The sequence below is a fragment of the Ictidomys tridecemlineatus genome, chromosome 3 (genome assembly GCF_052094955.1).
Source record: "Ictidomys tridecemlineatus isolate mIctTri1 chromosome 3, mIctTri1.hap1, whole genome shotgun sequence".
NCBI classification, from domain to species: Eukaryota; Metazoa; Chordata; class Mammalia; order Rodentia; family Sciuridae; genus Ictidomys; species Ictidomys tridecemlineatus.
The window spans coordinates 40,815,270-40,832,740 of NC_135479.1; the positions used below are offsets into that span (position 1 = coordinate 40,815,270).

Sequence of the window (17,471 nt, forward strand, 5' to 3'; positions counted from 1 at the left end):
TACACCCAGATGCCTAACAGAAAAAAAAAAGAAGATTATCTATCTTTAACATACTTATTTGATTTTAAATCACGCTACTCATACCCACAAAAGAGTGTATTCATGTATTTAGAGTCAATCCAGTGAAGAAATTCATTAATGTATATACACAGATAAGAGGAATAACAACATGGTATTCACTAGGTTCTTTAACTAAATGAACAGATTGTAAAAGACTTTATTTAAATGCCTTAATCTCTGCCAAAGTCTACCTATTTACACCAGTTATTTGGAAAATTCTCAGTTGGATACTTCCAAACAGCAAATAGCAGGTCAAGTTTCAAACATGTGACTTGCTCATTAAGTATATTTAAATAGCATGTAGTGAGTTAGAAATCCCCATCAGAATCAGATTCTCCAGGATACCAGAGAAAGGCTGACTTCTCAACCTTTGAAAACAAAGCAAAACAAAACAATCAAAAGGTAATATTAATTTGACATTTTTCTCGATTACTTATTAGAGGTAAATATAACTTTTAGTATATATTAAATTTCTAAAATAAAAGTTTAAATTTTAAGTTTAAAAAATTATAATAATCATGTCCAGAAAGGGCTATATATTAGTAAGCCATTAGATTTAAATAGAGGATAAAAAAAAATTATCCTTACTTTAAAAATGGTTTGCATTAAACTTTTGGTATAGAATCTACTATGTCTTCACAGTCCACAACCACTAAAAAACACTGAACTAAAACTCAAGTTCTAGCTCTGGTATACTCAGGCAAGTTATTCCTCTTGTGTGAGCTCATTTGAATAACAAAGGAATTGATTTTGATCAATTCTAAGTTTCCTTTTATCTTAAAAGCTAGGAGATTCTCCAGAAACCACTTTTTTTTTTTTTTTTAAGGCAAAAAATGAAGGACATCCCAAGCACTGGGAGAAATCCTCTTTTAGTGTTGGGTGTAAACATTTAGAATGAATACCCTAATTGTGACCTAAGCTTAAACCTTAAATTGTTGGAATTAAACCTTAAATTGTTGGAATAAAAGCCAACAGAAGTCTAAAGAAAGAAAAAAAAGTCAACATTTATTTCATTATTTATTTTTTACACTCTGAAACTGTCTATCATTCTTTGGCCCTTACTCTGTAAGGGACCGGCGAAACGTCGAGGAAGAGACCACAAGAGACTGTCTTATGCAACAGCAGAAGGGTGGGTTTATTTGGAGACCAGCATGCTGGGGCCCGAGCTCTCTATAGCAAAGAGAGATAGAGCCCTGAGAACCGCTTGAGCAGAGCTTATATACTTTTCTTGGAGAGGGCAGGGAGGGAAGTTCATTGATGGGTCAGGGCCAGTGAGCAGTGAGGGAGTGCATCCTGCAGTTTGGCAGTTGGGGACAGCACATTCTGGGAACAAGATTAGCAAACAGTTCACAGTTGGGGACAACACATCCTGGGAACAAGATTTCAACAGTGTTTTGTTAAGCATATAGAAAAATAGAGTGACAAGTACCTATTTTATTAACCTTTCAACTCTACTATATATATTAATCTGAAAGGAAGTCCCCATACTTATACCAGATATATAGTGTTTAATTTAGCTTCCCTTTTATTAAAAAAGGAAAACTGAATTAAGCCCTCTTTACTCTAGATTGTTTATACCCTAAGTGGTGACCCTAGATAGAAAATGGGCTTATGTCAGCAGATGTTGAGAAGGAAAGCTTTTCATTTGCTCACTAACAGTGTAAAAGCACACTGGCATAACATGAATGTACTAAATAAACACAATCAAGGATATATGCTTGTCTATTTGTTGTCTAAGACATAGATGAAATTTATATAATTATTTTAAAGCAGACAAAAATGATGTTCAAGGCACTCATCACCAGCCTGCTCCTCGTGTTTATTCACATTACGGGAACAGTTTCAACATCTACGACCTCAGTTTCTATGAGCCCGAATTCCAGCATGAGCCCAAACCCCAAGACAAACCAAAGTCTTGGGACCAAGCATTATCCTATGAGAAGTCCAGATATCAAGAATCCCAAGATGACTCAGAGTTCCAAGATGATCCCAAGTTCCAAGATGATCCCGAGTTCCAAGATGATCCAGAGTTCCAAAACAAACCAAACATCAGCAATGACCCCAAAGACAGTTATAACAACAATGAATGTAATAAATGGTAGCACAATACTCAATGCAATGTTCAACATTCACTTTCTTTCCTATGTAGGCTTTTTACTATTTTGTGTGTATTCAGGCTGAAGTGAACCTGTTGAACAGCCTACATTTTTATCTTGGTTCCTTATTATCTGCTGAATGATAAGCACACTAGGAAAATAAAATTTATTTCAACTTACTATTTAAGAAATTATCATTATCCTGGTATGGTTTGGTTGTTTGCAGATTTTGACTATATAAGTTTAAACATTATATGATAGTTTCCTTCCTTATAAAAAACTATGTACTTACTTCCTTATTAAATGCCAAAATAAGCAAAATACCACATTTGTCTTTTAAATGTTTGCAAAATTCAATTGAAACTCAGATGTTTATATTAAAGGTATAAGAGAAAAAACTATGTAGGTGGTATTTAACCAAAGAGGATTGGGGATATAGAGGATAAGGGACAGGAGTGGTTTGAAGCTAGTTGTTGTATGTATTGCCTAATTTTTTAAAAAGTAGATCAAAAAGCGCTAATCTGGTAACGAGAAATAATAGTCCTTTACAAAAACAACAGTCCTTTACTGGGTTGAGGTTGTGGCTCAGTTGTAGAGTGCTTGCCTAGCATGTGTGAGATACTGGGTTTGATTCTCAGTACCACATATAGATTAATAAATAAAGGTCCATCAACAACTAAAAAAATACTTTAAAACAACATCATTATTTTGTGAATGTGTATTAGTAATATGTCATCCAGTAAAAAAGCATGCCAACTCTGCTAATGATTCAATTTTAAGATTATCTTATTTTGAGTAAACCCTTGTCTTGTGTTTCAAAAGACCATTTGTAAATCAGATACTTAGGATCCAAAATTCATTTTCTCCACAGAAATGTTTAGATTTTCATGTCCATCTACAAAGATTAATTTAAACCCCAAAACAGTATAAAACAGTAATAACCATGCTATTAATAGTGCAATTGTTACAAGTTTTGGTTTGGATTTAGAACCCAATTTTGATTTTTACTAGCTGTGCTACCAGGGTTTACATGTGTGACCCAGCAGGGTTCCCAAGCAAGTTTCAATAGTAAACTGACTATAAATGAGTCATGAGAGGTGCCTACTGAATACATAGGATTTGCTCATTGGCAAGGGTGGAGTGTAGGGATCTATTTAATTTTTCAGATTATTTTGATAGCTGGTTTGGGTTTCAATTCATACACATGTCAATTACTGTTAACACTACTGAAGGTCATTCATTATAAGAACAAAGTGATAAATTATATAGCATGCACAGTTTATCTAATGCAAAGAAAGCGCTCAGTAATGTTAGCTATTATCATTATTAATATCATCAAAAAGTAATTGCCAAGTACCATAACATTCCAAAGAGGAAAACTCTTCATTCTTTTTTTTTTTTTTTTTTTTAAACAGTACAGTATTGTTTTTTTTTTTTTTTTGTTTTGTTTTTTTTTTTTAGAGAATTTTAACATTTATTTATTCTTAGTTCTCGGCGGACACAACATCTTTGTTGGTATGTGGTGCTGCTGAGGATCGAACCCGGGCCGCACGCATGCCAGGCGAGCGCGCTACCGCTTGAGCCACATCCCCAGCCCGAAAACTCTTCATTCTAACTTTTAGATTTTATATTTTAAATTATTCTTACAAAAATAATATGCGCTCCTGGCAACAAGTGAAAAAATATAGACATGTAACAGAAATATAATTGGCCCCTTACCTTCTCCAAGCATATTCACTCCAGAGATAAGTAACATCAAAGCATGTGTGTGTGCACGCGCGCCTGTGTATATTGCTGGAGAATGAACCCAGACCCATGTTAAGTATTCGCTCTACCACTAAGCAATACCCCCAGTCTGATGTGTATAGTTTCACATATTTTTCAGTTCATACATACACATTTACACATACCTGCATACACATTCATTCACAGTACTTGTACCTTATTAAGTGACGGAGTCATCTTTCTGGTTCTTTTTTTTTTCTAACACATATATATTTTTTTAGTTGTCAATGAATACTTATATGTGGTGCTGAGAATAGAACACAGTACCTTACACATGCTAGGCAAGTTCTCTACCACAGTGTCTTTCTGGGTCTTCTTAAAGCTGCATGTAGAGAACTGTTACTCCTGCCTTCCCAGCATCCATTTAACCCCTTCTGGTATCAGCAATCCAATTTTCTTTTGTGAAACCCTGCTCTCACACTTGCCTTTCCCTTCATGCAATTCAGGTCTGGCTGGTTTCACCACTGAACTCTAGAAATGAGCACATGATCCAGGCCTAGATAACCAAGAAATTCTATCCCTCTTGCATAGTGATTGCCTCAGGGACTCAAGTCAGGCCATAAAACCAACTACTTTTGCTGAAACTACGGGAAAGAGGTATTTTTCCATTGGGGTTGTTAAGTGGTGAGCACATAAACCACTGCTGACAGCAGCTGGGGAAGAGATTCTTGAGAATAAAACCACATGAAGAAAGGAGAGTCAAGAACCAGAGAAGGCATGTTTCCCAGATGTGCATCTAGTCTCTTGATCATCTTATGTATATGTGCAAATAAAGTCCCTTTTTTGTTTATACAAATTTAAATTGTATTGTCACTTAAGCAAAATTAATAACACACTGCACTAGTCCACGATCTATATTTATATTTATTCAACTGTGATAGTCAAGCCAAAGTGACTCCATTTTGTTTAGTAACTCTGTTTTGTAAAACAACCATGCCAAGTACAAGGGTCATAACCAGGGCAAGATGTTCTTTTCCTTTTGCTATAGAAACTTTTAAGAACACAGAACGACCTAATGGGGCACTATTTCTGTAACTAGGGTAATGGGGCTCTGTTTCTGTATCTAGGGTGAGTGGGCTAACTGTGATTGGCTAAGCGTCCCCACCACCTGACTGCACTCTCCCACTTCTGTAATATGGCTTGCTTACATTGGCTGGATTCCCAAACTTCCCTTTTGCAGTTTTCAGGCTTACAAGAAATGCCCTTGCAATTGTTCAGGGCTGATCAGGGGGAACAGCTTTATGTTCTGGTCAGTCGCCACCAGTGTGCTTCAATAAAGGCTTTGACTGGATTATACATGAGTGGTCTGGAAGTCCATTTATGAAACCCCAGGACGATACTTGAACTATAACAAACAATTCTTTTCAAACAGTTATATTGAATAAAACAAATAGATTTAAATATTAATAATGATAATAATAATATAATACAATTAATACAGGCAAAAGCATAAATATATAGAAGGGAACAACAGGAAAAGATCAGAAAATTAAATTAGGCCAAATTATGAAGATCCTTTTATGCCTAATTCCAGAATTTGGTCATTAGATGCAAAGTCAGTGGAAAAGAAAATAAGATTTGTACTGGAAAACAATTCCAGAGCAATGTTAAGATGACCTGGAAGTAGTCATCTGGTGATTAGGGAGAGAATGCAATAGTATATGAAAGAGATACTGAGAATCCCAGCAATGCAGTTGGGTTTCAAAATACATTTCCAAAATACTTAATAGCAATATGAGAACATTAAGATCCAATTTTTAAAAATTAAAACACAAACCTAGGGACAGTGCCAGATCAGTGTGTCACTTTGTGGTCACATTTTGAATCACATGACTGCTACACCAGGAACATGTACTTGGCTTAGGGAAAGCCAGAAACCAACTGGCCGGCCAATGTCTAGCATGAAAAATTTTGCCAACAAAGATACTTTTTAGCTGAGTCACATTTTCTTCCTGGAATTTCAGGTATGCAGTACTAAGGTAAAAAAGGAGTTGGATAGAAAAGAGGAGGGTCATGCAGTAGAGCTGAACACAAAGCCAAGACAGTCAACATGCATAAGCTGGTTCCAGAACTGATATCTGGATCTACTTTGCTTCATGCTTTTCTTGAGGCCTATCTTCCTGAGAAAATAACTGTGTGGTAACAAAAACCTAACTAAAACACCTCAATTGATTTGCCAGCATCTTATAGGTAAAATCAAGACCCAGTGAGTGATAACAAGAAAGATGAAAGAAAAAGGGAAGAATCTAAAACAAGTAGGTTTTCTATATGGGGAAAAGGAAGGGGTAGTCAAAGTCTGAAATGTCTGATCTTTGAGATTAGAATCCACAATCCAAAAAAAATCACCTAATACACGGTAGTCTAAACAACAGAAATACAGGAATATCAATAAAGTCAAACGTTTTTACTCTTCAACAAAACTAAATAGAAGCATGAACTTAACTACTTGTAAATTTGTACAAAGAGAAACTGGGCCTTTGTCTACTCTATGTACTGTGTGCTCATTTGTCCTGGTTGGAGGGACGTTGCACCAGGTGAAAATGAGAACCAGGAGGATCTCTTGTAGGTTCTAAATAAGAAACTTTAAAAAGGACTGAAAATATGAAATTGGCAGGATTATATATATATATATGTATATTTAAAAAAAAACCTCGAATTTACTCTGTACACAACTTAATAGGTCACAAAGAAACCATATAGGAGAGGTAGACAGATGTTACAAGCACATCTCTTTCCTTTTAAAAATATGAGGGAAAGTTTCAGAAAACTAAATTGCCTAAGATTATGCAGTTATTAAGCTGCAGAGCTAGAAAACCTTAGTAATCTCAAACCCCACGTTATATATGTCTAGAATATATCCATAGAGAACCCGCTGACTTAATCCCACTGAGAGTTCTGCCTAAAGCCCATCCTGCTTTACTTCAGCCCTTAGCCTTTGCTTGACCACCACAAAGAAGGAACACAAACTTATAGTTTCTTCCCTGAAAAGAAAAAAACCCAGCTTTGACCTTTACTAGAAATCTTTGCTACCTGTAAACCAACAAGAATTCAAGAGGGATTGGGAGTTGGGGCACACATCTATCTATCTTACCAATGGTTGTTTTTTTAATTATTTACATAAAATAGGTAAAGTCAAAATATCCTACTAGTATTAAAGGTTGAGGCTGGAATATAAATAAGGCTCATCTTCAGTACAAAAGAAAATTATCTTAAATAATTTAGAAATAGTAACTGAGATGAGAGTTGAAAAGAGGACTTTGAAATGCTAAACAGATGTTACTCAAGTTGTTAGAAGGGGCAAAGAAAAAGGCAATTTTTTATAACTTTTTGGTTCCCTAATTCCCCAATTCTTTGGACATCTTAGTCTTGCTATCTGACTTATCTAACTAAACAAGTTCCAATTGTTCCATCCCTCCATTTCTCAACTTTAATTTATTTCCTAAAACTGCCAAGATTTTGCCACCCATGATCATTAAGTCCACTGACATAATTCCTCAATTTCTGTTAATTTCAGGAAATTCAGGAAGACTAAGTCCTATAACTAAACAAATAGCATAACTAAGAATAAACATAGTCCTTGAGATTCTCAAGTAAGTGGTCTCTGTGTTCACATCATACTGCCTCAAAGGTTCAACTGCCATGAATTTATGGTCTGCTGAATATGAAAAAGTAAAACTAACCAAATAATGTCACAGTTATCAAAAGGTAGGCAGTTTTGAGGCAAGAAAGAAAAGACAGATGGCAAAGAAAGCAATGCAGCACCACAACTACCATGAAAAGAGGAGTTCCCAGTATTTCCAGAACAGTTTCTAGGAACTAGTCATGACTGCAGATAGCACGTACAAACACGATCAATTTTCCAGGCTAGCCATGAAAAAATCTTTACAGATTTCCCATAGCTCCTCTGATTTATTTTCTAAATCACACTGATACAGTCTTACACTTCATATTACAAAAGGTTCTCAGAAATAGAATTTTTAAGTTTTACTTCTTCTTGAAGAAAAAAAGTTCCTGATTATCATGTTGTAGATACTATTAAATCAGAATATACATGAAAACAAAAGATTATTTACAATTTTTCATTCTTTATAATTAACACACTGTACATTAATTTAAAAACTAATGAAGGAAAGAGAAGTCAGTATGCAACAATACTCTGAAAAGCAATTTCTAATAAACAAAACAACACATTAAGACAGAACAGCTGTTTACTCAGCCTATATACTCTGATCTTAGGTAGAATTACTTGTCTTTGAGACCTATTAATTCAAACAGGAAAAATCAAACTTGTCATCTCTCTACATTTGATGTCATTTTAAAAACTCTGTTAAGAAAGACTAAAACATTATTTCTTACCTCCGTGCAATATAATAAAAAATAGGATTCCCAGCTTTGGAAGTCCCAGCTTGGTAGAAAATACTCAATGTTTTCAAAGCTTTGAACTCTTCTTTTTCATGTACCTGATGCCTAAAAGAAAAAAGAACAGAACAATTCAGAGGCTTTATACAGTTTACTGAGTATTTTCAAATACCTACAATTGAATCACAGATGAAATGTAAAAAGGACAAAATATTTAAAAAGCAACAGGTTTTCTTAAGGCCAATTTGGCAACATGCATCAAAAATCTCAAGGTTACTTTCTGAATCACAAATGCACTTTTAGGACTATTCTAAGAAAACTATTGGACAAGAATATTAAACCACAGAATTATTTTTGTTTATGGCATTTGTTCAGAAATAAGTCTTGAAATTTCATTTATTTGCTTTTTATGAGTTTAGTTTATCAACCTTTTCTTTTCTGGTTTATGAATTTTGAGCTGATGAGAAAGGCCTTCATTAGCTCTTTTTTCTTTTTTTTTTTTGATTCATGGGAACTTATCTTCATGAATGGTATAAATACCCTTTTCTACATGATTACTCAGTTGCATCAATACCATTGATCAAAAGTCCAGTCTAATGTCCCTGACTTTAAATACCATTTTTATATTAAATTCCCACACATACTGAAATACATTTCTGAAAAAATATGGCTTAATTTTTATAAATTCTACTAATAATTCAGTGTGCTTCTCCAATGTGAAGGTTCATATCTTTCATGAACCCCAGGAAATTCTCATCCATTACCTCTTCGAATATTACCTGTGCTTATTCTCACACTAAATTTGGTTTCTGAAATAAACCAACTAGATATATGGTAGACCTTCTCATTATACGTTCTGCATCTCTTAACCCCTTTCATATTCTCCATTTCTTTATTTCTATATAATGACTGTACTTTTGCAAAGTACATGAATTTGCTCAGAAAATAACTTCTCAGCTAAGTATATTTAAAATATTTTATTTTTTATATAGGTTAAGTATCCCTATTCAACAAATTTCAGATTCTGGATTTCTGAAATATCTGCATATATTCCAAACAAGAGTTATCTTGAGGGATGAGACCCAAGCCTAAATACAAAACTCATTTACATTTCACATACACCTTATACACATAGCTTAAAGATAATTTTAGAAAATATTTTTAGTGCAGTTGCGTTTTGATGACTATCAAAGTCACATAAAGCTAGGTGTGAAATTTTCCACTTGTGGATCATGTTGGCAAAGTTTTCAGATTTTGAAGATTTCAAATCTTGACTTTTGAATTAGGGAAGCACAACTGTATGTTTTTGTAATACTAGTATTTCTATGTATCTTGTGTGGTAGAAAAGAGTTCAGTAATTGAAACCAAAGACCCGCCATGCATGGTGGTACATGCCTGTAATCCCAGGCTCAGGCAGGAGGATTCCAAATTCAAGGCCAGCTTCAGCAATTTAGTGAGGCCCTGAGCAACAACAAAATACCGTCTCAAAAATTAAAAATAAGAAGAATTGGGGATGTAGCTCAGTGGTAAACCAGCCCTGGGTTCAATTCCAAGACCTCTCCTCCACCCCCTGAAATCCATTGACCTATCAATTAAATATGGAATCTTAGGCAAATCAATTATTCACACTAAGTTGCATTTTCCTTAACTATAATGTGAAAATAATGTTTTCTATATACCCTTAAAACTATTAAATGCAGCACAATTCACAATATCTAAACTGTAAATGGATAAAAAAATGGCATATATACACAATGGAATATTATTCAGTAATAAAAGAGAATAAAATCATGGCATTTGCAGGTAAATGGATGGAGTTCCAGAAGATAATGCTAAGTGAAGTTAGCCAATCCCAAAAAAACAAATGCCAAATGTTTTCAATGATACAAAGAGACTGATTCATAGTGGGGTAGGAAGGGGGAGCATGGGAGAATTAGACGAACTCTAGATAGGGCAAAGGGGTGGGAGGGGAGGGGAGGGGAAGGGAAGGGGACAGGGGGTTAACAATGATGGTGGAATGTGATAGACATCATTTTCCAAAGTACATGAATGAAACATGAATTGGTGTGAATGTACTTTATATATAACCAGAGATATAAAAAATTGTATTCTACATGTGTAATATGAATTATAATGCATTCCACTGTGATTTGTTTAAAAAATAAAAATAAATGCAGAAACATATCAAGGTGAGATGATAAACTATGATTTAATAGGACTATAATCTTTATGAGAAAACCAATACATAAAACAACACAGCAAACATATTTCAATAATATACAGAGTAAGAGAAAAGTTGAATTAATGTTATTAACTGTGTATATCTTTCCTGATAATCTTGTAACAAAAATAAAGCTTATTTTAAAGTGGCCTGGTGGCAAACTTTGCTTCTCAACCAAAAAGAAAGCACTCATTATTTTAAGGCTGTATTTTACCTTGTCATAAATTCCTCAAACTTTGAACTGGTAAGGTTAAGGCTGGACCAATGTGTATCTGCCACAGGCTTGTGCTCTGGAGGACCCAGGTATGCAAGAAGAGTTGCCATCTTATCAAAAGGTCGTCTTCCAACAGCTTTATGATCCCTAGATACAGCAAACTACTTAGAAAGAAAGTAGCAGTTCACATTTCTTTAGATTGTTACTGATTGCTTTTCTTTTTGCTGCTGATCCCTGCTGATTTGTAAAAAAAAAAAAAAACACCAAAAAGACTTTAGGGATTCTTAGTATATACTGAAACATTTTAGAGATCCGAGTATTTCCCAAACCATAAAATTTATATACCATTCAAATTTGATTTTTTGTAGAATTCATAATTTGCTAAGTTAAAATAACATTCTGATCTACTTTTTCTTCAGCACAAAACGAATTCATCTTGAGAAACCAATATTTTAAGAAATGGATATTTTTAATAGGGGAAATTTTTAATAGCTATTAAACAGGTAAAACTAGGTAAGAATAACAAGATACTATTTCATAAACATCAAACAGACAAAAACAATTAAGTATGATAATGTCAACTTTGGTGAGGATGAATTCCATGAAGTACTGCCAGACAGTGCTGATCGAGGTATAAACTGGCACACAAAGTTTGAAAAGCAATTTGGTTGGGTAAATGTAGTTAAGGTTATAATAGTCCAGACCCAGAAATTACATACTTTGGTAATATACAAGAAGACTAGCATAAAGATATTTAATACATCACTATTTATAACAGTGAAAAACTAGAAACAAACCTAAATTTCCATTAATTCAGCAATGCAAAAATAAACTGATATAGTCATTCAATGAAACATTACCATAAGTTAAATAAGTGACAAATCTCAAGTAGAATGCTGAATGAGGAGGGTACATGCAGGCTGGGGATGCAGCTCAGTGGTAGAGTGCCCATTTAGCATACATGAGGTCCTAGATTCAATCTCTAGTACAGCAAGCAGCAAGAAAAAAGAGGCTATATCTGCTAGGTCACTGCAGTAAATTTTTAAAAAACAAAAAGCTATGCTATATAGACCTATGATTTCCTTTGAAAAATGTGTGTGTGTGTGTGTGTGCGTGTGTGTGTGTGTGTAGAACACAATAAAATTGTATACAGAAAACATACAACTACTAGCTTTAGAAAGTAGATATGTATAGACAGAGAATGGATATGGGATCGCTAAAAGAAAGCTTTTAAGCCAGGTGCGGGGGCGCATGCCTATAATCCCAGCAGCTCAGGAGGCTAATACAGAAAGATCAAGAGTTCAAGGCCAGCTTCTAAGCAACTCATTGAGACCCTGTCTCTAAATAAAATATAAAATAGGGCTACGGATATGGCTCAGTGGTTGAGTGCCCCTGATTTCAATCCCCAGTACAGGAAGGAAGGAAGGAAGGAAGGAAGGAAGGAAGGAAGGAAGGAAGGAAGGAAGGAAGGAGGAAAGGAAGGAAGAAAGGAAGAAAGAAAGGAAGAAAGGAAGAAAGAAAGGAAGGAAGGAAGGAAGGAAGGAAGGAAGACAGGAAGGAAGGAAGGAAGAAAGGAAGAAAGGAAGGAAGGAAGGAAGGAAGGAAGGAAGGAAGGAAGAAAGGAAGAAAGGAAGAAAGGAAGAAAGGAAGAAAGGAAGAAAGGAAGAAAGAAAGAAAGAAAGAAAGAAAGAAAGAAAGAAAGAAAGAAAGAAAGAAAGAAAGAAAGAAAGGAAGGAAGGAAGGAAGGAAGGAAGATAGGAAGGAAGAAAGGAAGGAAGAAAAGAAGGAAGAAAAGAAGGAAGGAAGGAAGAAAAGAAAGAAAGAAAAGAAAGAAAGAAAGCTTTTAAATGTGTTTGTGTACACACACACACACACACGTGTATAAATATGTATTATATATATATATATATATATTTTCCCTTCAAGAAATAAAATACTGGCCAGGGGTGGTGGCACATTCCTATAATCCCAGCAACTCATAAGGTTGAGGAAAGAGGATCACAAGTTCATGGATAATCACAATAATTCAGTGAGACCCTGTCTCAGAATAAAAAAAAAAATTAAAAAGGACTGGGGGAGTGTTGTGGCTCAATGGCAAAGCGCTTTGGGTGTAATCCCCAATATGGGGGCACAAGGGGAATCACTAGCACCTAGATAGGTTTATTGATCATTTAATATGACTGAACCTTTTCCTTATATTAAAAAAGAGTCTAGGGGCTGGGGTTGTGGCTCAGCAGTAGAAGGCTTGCCTAGCACATTCAAGGTACTGGGTTCGATCCTCAGCACCACATAAAAATAAATAAATAAAGATATTGTGTCCAAATAAACAATAAATATTTTTTAAAAAAGAGTCTACATTTCTCTTTCCAAATCATTAATTCTTACTGCAAACAGCTGCAAGGTGTAAGTCACTGTTCATAATCAATAATTTTATTAATATCAATTTAAACTGAAAGTGTTCAATTTCCCCATGACTAGGAAATCATACCTGTTGCTAGAAAGATACTGGCCAATTTTCTCCTGGTTGTTCCAAAGCAGACGATGTAAAGCTAGCACATTGCTATCACTGATGAAGGAAAGACTATGATTTACTGCATCACTTGTGGGACAATCTGATGCTATATCAAGGAAAAATCTTCAAAAATGCAAAACCATTAGAATTTTCAACACCAGATACATTCATACCTACACGTGAATTTTTATACTAAGCATAGTATAATGTTATTATTTTAGTAAGTATAATAATATAATAAAGTAACTGAGATTATAAATATAGGACTTGTTCCATTTCTGATACCTGGCTTCAGTTTCAGAGTAGGGTCTGAAGTCAGAGAACAAACAAGAGATTTAGATAAATGGGATCCAGAAAGAAGTCAGTGTTTTACAGATAAGAAAATGGAGGCCCAGACAAAAAAAAAAAACTCCCTATAATTACATAATCTCTCAATCAGAGCCAGGATCAGAACCTTGGTTCTCTTTCTGTGGTAGTTTATCTGTTAGAACACGAATTCTCTACTGACATGTACCACTATGACTTACAGTTCAGCAATATATCTTTTAAACTCTAATTTTCCTAGCAGAAAGGTCAGTAAGAACTATTATGATGATAAACTGCAAGAGAGCTACACAAAGCCAGATTAGACTATGAATCAGATCACTTATACTGCTAAAATGCCAGAATTCTGAACATGAACTTACAACATACTTTCTCATGAATTATTGTTTCTCTAAAAACAACTCATGCAAAATTAGTATTTTCTCTAGTTTATAGAAAAACCAACAATTCAGAAATAATCTGAGGTAATTAGTTAATTATGGAAATCTAGCAGAAAAAAATTTAAACATAAAGCGAACAGTTGTTCAATTGTTCATAAAATATTCTGTGTCTCTATTACTTGGTTTAAAAAAACTTCTGAGTTCAGATACATTTTTAACTGAAGTATTAAAAATATTCTAATACCAAAAGATTCTAACTATACACTTATGTATTATCTACACCAATTTGTTTTTAGTTTTTAATGAAAGGAATCTTCTTCCTTGCTCCCATGTTATAGCAACCTCAATCCTTTACTTAAATAGATACGTCAAAATCCTCCTTGGTTTTCAAATATAAAAGCCACCATCGAAATCAAATATAGATTTATTTCATAACATCTTTCATAAAGCAAAACATGTCCTTAATCTTGGGAGGGAAGAGAAAAAAAAAACCTACAGAGGAACTTCACACAGACCAGGTACATGGACCTAAGTGAAACTGAAAATACTTGATTCACACAGAGCAATCAACCAAGTGTCAGACTGCTTACCTTCGTGCTGCATCAAAGTTGCTTTTCACAAAATCATTAAAAGGCCGCATATGTTCTTCTTTTGTGAAGAGAACATGATTGGCAATACTCTGTAGTATCTAAGCAGTCAAAAAAGTTTACAGATTTACTGTATGAAATCTATACATTAATAAATTCTTTAAAAGTACATAAATTTTCACATTGATGTTATTTCTACTGGCAGTTAGAATCAATTATTCCTTGTTCTATAAATTACTGTATCTGTTTCCATTTTTTTGCCAAATATAATTATATATACATATATTTATATACACAATATATATTAAAATTTAAATGCCTTTTATATTTAAAAATTCAGCAGTCTATATTTCCATCTCCATTTCAAAATTCCCAGAAAAATTACAAAGAAAACTGTCTTTGGGAGATAAAATATTTGATAAAATATTTTTCATGACAATATAGCCCATCAGTTACCTAACTAATGAATTACTTTGTAATATAAACAAAATAAAACAAAAACACGTAACTGAAAAATCATAGGGCATTTCAAAAGTGAATTCAAGGGAAAGTACTATATGAAAAATGGAAAAATTTTGTTGGAAGGGAAATTTAAGATAGCTAGATTATCAAAATAATTTACCTTTGACATTAACTTTAAGCCCCTTTCGATTCTAGGTGGTGGCTTTTTATCTAAAATCCCTGCTTCATATGGTGAGACAATGGCAGGATTGATAAATCTGAGGAACATGGCACTTCCTACTGCACCAATGCTGTTCTGAGGGAAACGCTGGCTAACCACCTAAAAACAAGGGGTTGAGAATTGAGTACAAGGTTTGAATTAAAATAAGGAAATGGGAACAAAGAGCTCATAGGACAAACTCTGCAAAAAATTTGAACCAATCAAGCCTCATAAATGATGTTTCTATTTTTTACTTTCTTCCCAGATATCAGAAAATAAAATTCACTCTTATTACTAATCTTATATCACTTTAAAGTACAATTGAGGTATCTAAGAGAGAAGAAAACCTCACAGATGACTTGTGTAGAAAAGACCTGAAAAAAAGATCTTATTTATCATCACTATTTACACTACAATCTGCCGAGTAATAAATGTAGACCCAATTTCACACAGAGATTACTTTAATAGACATGAGAGCATGACCCATTTTGTAAGGTGAAGGTGAGTTTTCAATAGCACACCTCTGAGATGACCCATACCTAATAATAAACATTTACATTTTGTTATATCTGTTAGAACTGAGTTTTGTTTTTTGAGAAAAATGCTTAACATATGCGAAACCAATTTTTTTCTTAGATTCCTACTAAAAGAAAACAAGTTACAGGTAATAGTATTGGTAGTTTCTTTTTTTCGCCAGTCTGCTTTATATATAATGACCTATTATTTAACCCATGGAGAAACAGAAATTCTTGGGATCCTAAAAGAAAAAATGATCCTACCAGAAGAGATGACCCATATGTCTACCATAGAAAATTCATAATTCTGCCAAGTCAAAAAAAAACTTTAAAGATTTAGGAAATTAATTTAGGTTGCCCATCCTGAAAAGCAACATGAAGCCAATATCAACAGTAGATTAAATGTCTCCTTAGAAAACATTCTAAATTAAAGATAAAGCAACCAGCCCATTAAAATGGAAGAAGTGTTAAATTGATTGGAAAATGTGTTGTGAAATTGGCTCCCATCTCTTCCCCATGCCTCCGCATTTTAGGCCAACATATGAAAACTACATTTTTCTGAAATTTACACTTTTCATATATCCTAAACACACACATTTGTTTTTAAAGAACACATATAATATTTAATCTCTATAACTATTCTTTCTTGGTGTGACTAATTGCTATTTAAATTAGTAGTCACTGCAACAATGAAGCTATACCATTCCATTCAATAATCTGAGATTTCAGAGGTAAAATTGTATTTCAAAAAATACTGGAGGGAGGGTGAGAAAATGGGATTTAAGTGCAGATCTCACATAACTCTACTTTTCTTCATGATCAATGATTCCAGACTAATTCTGGAAAAAGGGGTTATTTTACTTAATTCTGTATAATTTAGTGCTCCATGGTGTCCATATTTTAAATGTGTTCTTATCTACTGCCTATCATTTAAAAATAATTTTCTATCATTTCTGATAAAAAAATGGTAAAAATATTTTAGAAAATGATTTTTTCAAGCTGAAACAAGTCTGTAAAGATGACATCTGAAGTACATTATAGGTAACATATTCTCACCTTCACTTTTACTATAGCTCAGGAAGCTTCAAGTTACAACTCTTCGGGGATTATTGTATAAAGAACAACCTTATACTTAAAATGAGGGGAAAGTGGGGGAGGTGGCTAAATATAGCTGTTGTAGCAGAAAGGCTTTAAAACTTAAATCCTGTTTATTTTTAGCTGAAAATCAATTTTATATTCAGAATAAAGAAAATTCAAGTGCCTTTATTATTCTAGTACAATATTTAACCTTTTGGGGAATAGGAATCTCTCTGAAGTCTGATAAAACGTTAGAAACATCAATGTATGCATTCATATTATAAAAATCCATCACATAATTTCAGAATGTTCATGGACAACCACTGATACTGAGTAGTTCCTTTAGAATTCTCAAAATTATAATCTTAAAAAAAATGAAATATTGATAATCCTATAAGAGCTTTAATTTAACTTTTCAGGAGTGAGTTAGCAAGAAGAAAAAGGATTAAAAACTGTTTTTTGTTTTGTTTTGTTTTTCTTTCTTTCTTTTTTCTTGATGGGGGCCTTGGTGGGGGAGTGCCAAAATTGAAGCCAGGGCATTGTGCTTGGTAAGCACACACTCTACCATTGATCCACACCCCCAAACCCAAAACTGCTTATATTTAATTTTAAGTGGGATTTTCTTTAGAAGAATTGCCAATGTATTCAGTTAAACCAATTAAAATCCTAAAAAAAAGTTT

General features: G+C 33.8%; 1 protein-coding gene across 12 annotated transcripts in view; it reads right to left on the reverse strand.

The window, feature by feature from the left end:
- The window catches only part of Nf1 (neurofibromin 1), a 252,535-nt gene that overhangs the window by 99,360 nt on the left and 135,704 nt on the right, over positions 1 to 17,471 (reverse strand). For 11 of the 12 annotated variants that reach the window (XM_078042513.1, XM_078042508.1, XM_078042507.1 and 8 more), the window contains 5 exons: positions 15,161 to 15,319; positions 14,542 to 14,639; positions 13,224 to 13,370; positions 10,736 to 10,882; positions 8,298 to 8,408 (listed from right to left, as the gene is read on the reverse strand). In XM_078042513.1, the coding sequence (XP_077898639.1) occupies positions 8,298 to 8,408; positions 10,736 to 10,882; positions 13,224 to 13,370; positions 14,542 to 14,639; positions 15,161 to 15,319 (662 nt within the window). The remainder of the gene's footprint in view (positions 1 to 8,297; positions 8,409 to 10,735; positions 10,883 to 13,223; positions 13,371 to 14,541; positions 14,640 to 15,160; positions 15,320 to 17,471) is intronic. The other variant, XM_078042510.1, reaches the window with a different exon arrangement.